Here is a 7,189-nt window from a genome sequence, read left to right as displayed (position 1 = left end):
GAATCAAGCATAAAAAGGGATTTTTTCAGAAAAAATCAAGTTCTATGTGTATATGGTAGCAGAATACAGTAGAAATGGCCCGACTCTGATAAACAAGGCACATGTCGAGGAAATGTAAACACAGCGGATTTACCCTACACAACACATGTATACATGTATATATATTTATGAACTGCATTACATTTACAATACATATTAAGCACTGAGAAGTGTATAAACCTCTTTTTCTATGTATGTCACTTGTGTGAAAACCATGGTTACCACATCAAAAATTACCAAAAAAATGCCAAAAAATGCTATTTTTAACCCAAAATTTGACCCCCGCAAGTAGTAATTTTTTTCCTAAGCTCTGTCTGAAATTAAAGATTACCTACCTGGTTGCAGAATTATCTGGGTCCCAGTAAAATTGTAAAACTTGATTTTTTGCAATTTTGCGTCGTGTGCTGTTGTCAAAATTTTACCTCCTGTAAAGCTAGCTTTTCATGTGTACGCACCCTTTCGTATTATGACCAAAATGTTATTCTCGAACCAAAGAAATCTTCTTTCTTTTTTACAAATGTGAAGCTCACATAGCCAACTTCATCATGCTTATACCAATTTTAGTGCAATTTTATTTTTATATTTTTTTTTACATATCATTATACAGGGGTTAGCCATTTAACAAAAATATCACCCATGGCCACAACCCTCTACTGTACACTGCTACCTATATGTTCAATTTTAAGCAATACAAAAAATGTCCATCGTTGATTCGATATTTTGAAATATTCAGTTGAATGTTTTTTTCCTTTAGCTTTCAATTTTCATATCACAAAGGAACCCATTTCATTATAAACAATTATTGAAATATGTACTGCAGTCTTTTAAACTTTGGGAATCACTAGTACTGTAGTGCACTAGAGTTCACATCGTAGTGCACTGGAGTTCACATCGTTGTGCACTGGAGTTCACATCGTTGTGCACTGGAGTTAAATTAGTAGTGCAGTGGAGTTAACATCGTAGTGAACTGGAGTGCACTTCAATTTTTTGTCAGGTGCACTTCCTTGTTCACTACAAAGTGCACTAGAAACCAAGTTAAGTTTGCTCCCAACTGTAGTTGTATTATGATTGGCCTTCCTTACTTCACCATCCCATGCCAGTTACAGTATGCTTGTATTACAATGCTACATAATCGTCATTTGTGGAAGAATACTGATATGATGTAATACGATTCCTCACTCTTGTAATGATTTTATTGTCAATTGTCTTCATTATGTAAAATCAGCAATAGTTGGATCACAGGTTCATGAAATGGTTTGCTCGTCACACTTTACGTTTCTTTTCCATGATTCCACTATTCACGAAAAACTTACAGACTCTTCTCAAACACAACCTTCAGTGTCCCTTTGAATACAACTTCCTGACTCTCTTCCAATACACCTTCCAGACTATCTTCAAACACAACTTCCAAACTCTCTTCAAGTGAACCTTCCAGACTCTCTCCTAACGCAACTTTCAGAATCTCATCAAAAAGAACGTAAAGATTTTCTTCAAACTCAACTTTAAGATTCTACTTAAACTCTACTTCAAGACTCTCCTCAAACACAACTTTCCATGCTAATATTTTCATATAATTTCTAGGCTTTGTCTCCACAATTGTTCATATTCTAATAGCATTTTATACATGCTGCCATCAGAAATGAGAGCCTTAACACTTAAAATGCCAATGAAGAGATATGAAGGTAAATCCAATAACTATAAAACGAGACAATAATGTATATAGTAGATGGCGAAGAAAAAGTATCTATTAGGCACCATATTTACACAACCTAACAGGCTGAATTTCAAAGTAATCCTACCTTTCCTTGATAGTCTTCAGAAATATGTATTCAATGGCAAAGCACCCTCCAATATATAAAACACCCAAAATGAGTAAAGTAGTTGAATAGTCTAAAACATGCATTGGAAAGAACATAATTTTATACGAGATATTGACAAAATCTAAAGAAAGGCCTGCACCATCCTGTAAAGACAAACATTCGTTGTTTCTTATCAAATTCCCTTTCTCGTTATGTAAACTATGGATATGAACATACCATGGTTATCACCATAAGTACAGTAATAAAGACATAAAGCATACAATGGAACAATAATTTGTTACCGAAATGCATGAGTCATGAAATGTGCCAATCGCAACGCGGTCCTTTCTGATTTTTCAATTATCTACGTGTTTCTCTTTGTGCTTGTTTTATAGCGATATTCAGATGACTAATGCTACATGTAGCCGTCTTTTTCAAATTTAAATGCTAATAATGGTAATTCAGAAACGGATCGCCCCCAATAGTATCATAAAGAAAAACATTTGACCGACTATTCGGTTCAAAAACGTAATAAAACTCCTGCCTAAGTGCTGTATACACATACATGCTTATAGGAATCAACGAAAATGGGACGTCTTGCATATACTCTACCTCCTGTAACTTACTTCAGTTCTCTCTTCTCTGCTTTCTTCTCTCTCTCTTCTCTGCTTTCCTCTCTCTCTTCTCTGTTTTCTATCTGAAGCGTCTCTCGTTAGCCCGTTGTCAGGACAATGTGACGGGGATGTGATGTTTAGCTACCTGTACCCTGTCCATGTCTTTACATGTTTCAGTCAGATAGCATCTGTATGCATCAAAATATATGTGCTGATGCGAGGGCTAAACCCCACTGTTTATCAACACAAGGTTTTACAGGAATGTATCTTTGATAGTTGTTTTTCACGAAGGTCGTCAATAATTAGGGAATCAATTTGCATGAAAGAGTTTTCAGAAAGAAACTTATCGACTATATAATATTTATAATTACAATTTCGTGCGTTGCAGTATTTCATTTGTAATATTTTTTTCAAAAAACATTCCCAGAAGACAAAAAACATTCCAGTATGTACAATGTACACTCATAGTTAAGGTACTCAACCAATCCTATCTGTCACCTCATTAGGGTGGTGTTTAGAAAAAAAATATCAAATACATATCGAGTATGATGATATTCTTACAGCGAGATATCCTGTCTTTTCAAAGACACACAATCCGAAAATGTTTTTATTCGCATGTACTGGTTCAAGGTGTCCGGATGACAATATAATTAGCAATTGTTGTTGGTGAATTAATACGTTACCTGACTGTGTATGTTACCCAGCCAGTAAGACGATTGGTGTCCCTGTCTCACGGGATTGGGAGGTTTAGAGGTTCGTCAAAGCCCAATAAACGTCGAGTGCATACATATCAGCCGAAAGTTCATGGTTGCAAGTGTAAAAATTAAATCTTTAGAATTAAATGACGTCAAATTCCTAAGGTGTATCAGTGATTTGCCGAGATACCTGGATTTATTAGGCTATAATCCTACGCGTGATATATATATATAATATATCTATACGTGATTACTATAACTGCCATGCCCCAGAACATTCTGTGTGTACAATAATCGTTTATCATCGAGCCGAGAAACATGGTTAAAGCTTTCACCATATTCAATCTAAAAGCGTCTGTTATCAAATCGTACAAAAGTACATTGTAAGTTAGCTGTACAACAGAAGACAATAATATTTGTAAAGCTTAGAACTCGTTCAATTTCGCGAGTCTTGTGACAGTAAAGTACCTATATACTTGTATCAAGAAGCGAACACCTTCTTATGTCCCCAAGGTTTAAACCACAAGGTCTTTCACTACACCTGTATGAGTGGATCGGGGTCAGTGAGTCGGCAGAGCTATTACACACTTTCGCAAATACAGGTAATATATATATATATATATATATATATACCTTCCTTTCAATGCCATTAAAGTTCAGTGGAGTTGTGCCAATACACTGAGTTAAGTTATTCGAAGTTGCACTCGGGAGAAGGAATAGAAGGAATACGGACATGCAAGTTCCGACCAGAATGTCTCCTCGTGATCTGTTATACTGAAGACTGTGCAGTTAAACGCATACGGATCTCAGCAATCGTTCAAGATGGACAGGTCATTTTTACAGTCTGTAAATACCACTGTAGCGTAACGTGCAACAGTACACGCCTCTGTGGAGCTGATTTAAACTAACAAAAGGCGTCTATTTAAATGCCTCAGTGACAATTGAAAGTTTAACAATGGATTTAATCTTGAGTGTTCAAAGGAAGGCAGCGACAACACACATGTAATATGTCAAACGTAGAACGATGGAGTGCCTATGTTTGAGTATATGTTGATATTCTATTGAGCCTTGTGTTGGAATGTTTGACTTCTGATCAGTCAATGGGAGAAGCAATCGGAACAGTGTCACCTCGCATAATGGTGGGCTTTTAAAGTAAGTGACCTTCTGATATCATATCATGCATATTATTAATCAAAACACGGTAGGAGATGGGAGAGGTTATCTACAACCGCCTTCTAATCACCACGAGAAGACTCATTTCCGGTCCTCCTCGACCGACTCCAATTGGAAGGATCTTTTTAGTTCCCATTCCCGACTTCCAGGCGTATCCTGTGGAGTTTCAGAAGATGAGGATGATGGAGGTGTTCAAGACATGCAGCAAGCGTTTGTTTCGGAGGAAGCCTTAGCGTATGGACATGAATGCGACGCAGAGGGCTGCAGACGTATCACAATCAACGTCAGTGGACTCAAGTTTGAAACCCAACTCCGTACTCTCAATAGGCTACCACACACATTACTTGGTGACCCTACAAAACGGAAGAAATACTGGGACTCAAAACGGGAAGAATTTTTCTTTGATCGCCATCGACCTAGCTTCCCAGCTATCCTGTATTTCTATCAGAGCGGAGGTAGACTGAAACGTCCTATGGAGGTTCCTTCCGATATATTCCTCAGCGAAATGCAGTTTTTTGAACTTGGTAAATCTGTCTTGAAAACGTATAAAGTAGAGGAAGGATATATAGTTAGTAACACTGAAGCTCCTGAGTTGCCAGAACAACCGTTTCAGCGGAAGGTATGGGAGCTATTCGAGTACCCTGACAGCTCCGTGCCAGCCAGAGTCTTAGCCATCTTGTCAGTAATTGTTATTCTAGTATCGGTAACCACCTTCTGTGTAGAAACACTGCCGGACTTTCATGGCACGGAGTGCATCACTGTCATGGCGAATAGTTCAGACAACAGCAGCAGTGTGGTGGTAGCGAAGATACCAAACTACGAGCATCCGTTGTTTTTAATAGAAGCAGTTTGCATATGTTGGTTCTCAATAGAACTTGTGTGTCGTCTGCTCTCGAGCCCTTCTAAGAAACGCTTCCTTAAAGACTTAGTAAATTGGATAGATTTTGCATCAATAATGCCATTCTTTTTGTCAATGGGTCTGTATCTGATCTCCCACGAATGCGGTCAGTCTAAGAGTGGTTTCCTGTCGGTGCTGCGAGTACTGAGGGTGTCACGGATACTCAAACTCAGCAAGCACTCGGTCGGACTCCAGATACTCGGAAAGACAATGCAGACTAGTATTAGTGAGCTGGTCATGTTTGCTTTGTTTCTCGGTATCGGGATAATCATATCTTCCGGTGCGATGTTCTATGCGGAACTGCCTCAGCCGAATTCGCAGTTTAAAAGCATCCCTGATGCTTTCTGGTGGTCTATTGTATCCATGACGACGGTCGGATATGGAGACATGTATCCATGTGGAGCCTTTGGTAAAATAGTTGGAAGCATGACAGTTATAAGTGGAATTTTGTCTATAGCTCTACCAGTTCCGGTGATAGTGGCAAATTTCAATACTTTCTACAGACAGTCGCAAACAAGGAGTGGCTGATATGTGTTTTATTTTTTAGAGTTAACGACTCGTTACAATAATAGAAAATAAAACAGTCCAATTTATTATGTGAGAAATATTTAAATGTGTGCCTGTGAGAGAAAACACTTCTGTACAGCACATGCTACTGGCTGTAACAATACTTGACGCTGATTGGTTCTCCGAACCACGTTTGTTTCTGCTTTTGTGGTTTCCATGTTAAGAACCATTTACGGTTTGCATTTCAACAGGTGTATTTCATGATTTATGTATTACATATTTGATTTAGAATAAAAACATGATATTATTATTATTACCTCTCCTACTTGAGTGTTAATATTATAATGCTCTGTTCTTCATCAATCCGTATTTTTTATTCAAACACTATCAATTTAACTCGGAAACGTACTGCCCATTTTCTTACCGATTCATAATTAAATACATACAGTCAACATGCAATAAGACAGGCAAATCAAGTTAAAATGCTACTGTTAAAAAACTGTTTTCTGTATTTACAACTATAGATCATTTCCATCTTTAAGACTTACGATACCATCAGTCGTCAGTGTAAGTAAAACTCTACCTAGGATTTGTCGTCTTCGTTTGACTTAAGACGATTAGCGGACGTTACACAAAACAAAGTGAAATTTTACCGAAACCCAAACCATATTAACTCACCCCAAAGAATATTCATATATAACCCAGATATTGCCATGCTACATCTACTAAAAGGTGAGTGGCCGTTCAGATTTTTGAAAGCACATCCTACTGAAACAATATGGAAAACTATGGACACGTTCAACAGATACCAAAATTCTGCCCCTCCCATACGTTCAACTGAAAAATATCCAACAAATACCACAATTCTGTCACTTTGAATATGTCAAAGTGAAAAGTGTTGATCAAGTATTGCTACTCTGCCCCTTCAAACACGTCAAGCAGAAAAATGTTCAACTAACTGCACATCGTCTGTCATATATATTCCCCTCAAATGTATGCATATGTACTTACTTTAAAACTGTGAAATTTTCTGTCAAAAATGAATAACATAGTTTGATGTAGTGTAATTCATTCATGGAGACTGATCACATCATTTCAAAATACATTACTTTTCACTGTATCAATGTCCCTCATTCAGTTGCTCACCCAAAAACACCGATACACAATACAAACGAAACGCAATCACGACGCCAACAAGATCGAAATATTGCAACGGAACAATGAACACGAATTGGTCAGGCGAAGGAGTTAAATGTCAATATTGACGACCAGGCTACCTTTATTCGAGGTAATTACGTTTAGCTGGACTCAGTGTGATATGCTATTTACATGTACTACCAAACGTTTGTTGTTCCGCTGTCACGAATGCAGTAGTGTAGCCCGCTGAATTTATGTTTGCAGGGTTTTCATCTGGTTGCAACTCATCAAAACATTAAAATATGGTTAACCAGTTTGTATAGCCAA

At 37.6% G+C, this 7,189-nt stretch overlaps 1 protein-coding gene across 1 annotated transcript; it reads left to right on the top strand.

Annotated features, from left to right (window-relative positions):
* The first annotated feature begins 3,812 nt into the window (after positions 1–3,812).
* On the top strand, positions 3,813–6,038 carry LOC110442603 (potassium voltage-gated channel subfamily A member 1-like). The gene has a single exon (XM_021486285.1). The coding sequence runs from the start codon at positions 4,325–4,327 to the stop codon at positions 5,744–5,746; it is 1,422 nt and encodes a 473-aa protein (XP_021341960.1). The 5' UTR covers positions 3,813–4,324; the 3' UTR covers positions 5,747–6,038.
* Positions 6,039–7,189: the final 1,151 nt, after the last annotated feature.

This window comes from Mizuhopecten yessoensis, unplaced genomic scaffold (assembly GCF_002113885.1).
Source record: "Mizuhopecten yessoensis strain PY_sf001 unplaced genomic scaffold, ASM211388v2 scaffold716283, whole genome shotgun sequence".
Taxonomy (NCBI): domain Eukaryota; kingdom Metazoa; phylum Mollusca; class Bivalvia; order Pectinida; family Pectinidae; genus Mizuhopecten; species Mizuhopecten yessoensis.
The sequence above is the reverse complement of the archived record's forward strand: the minus strand, read 5'-3'. Positions and strand labels throughout refer to the sequence as shown.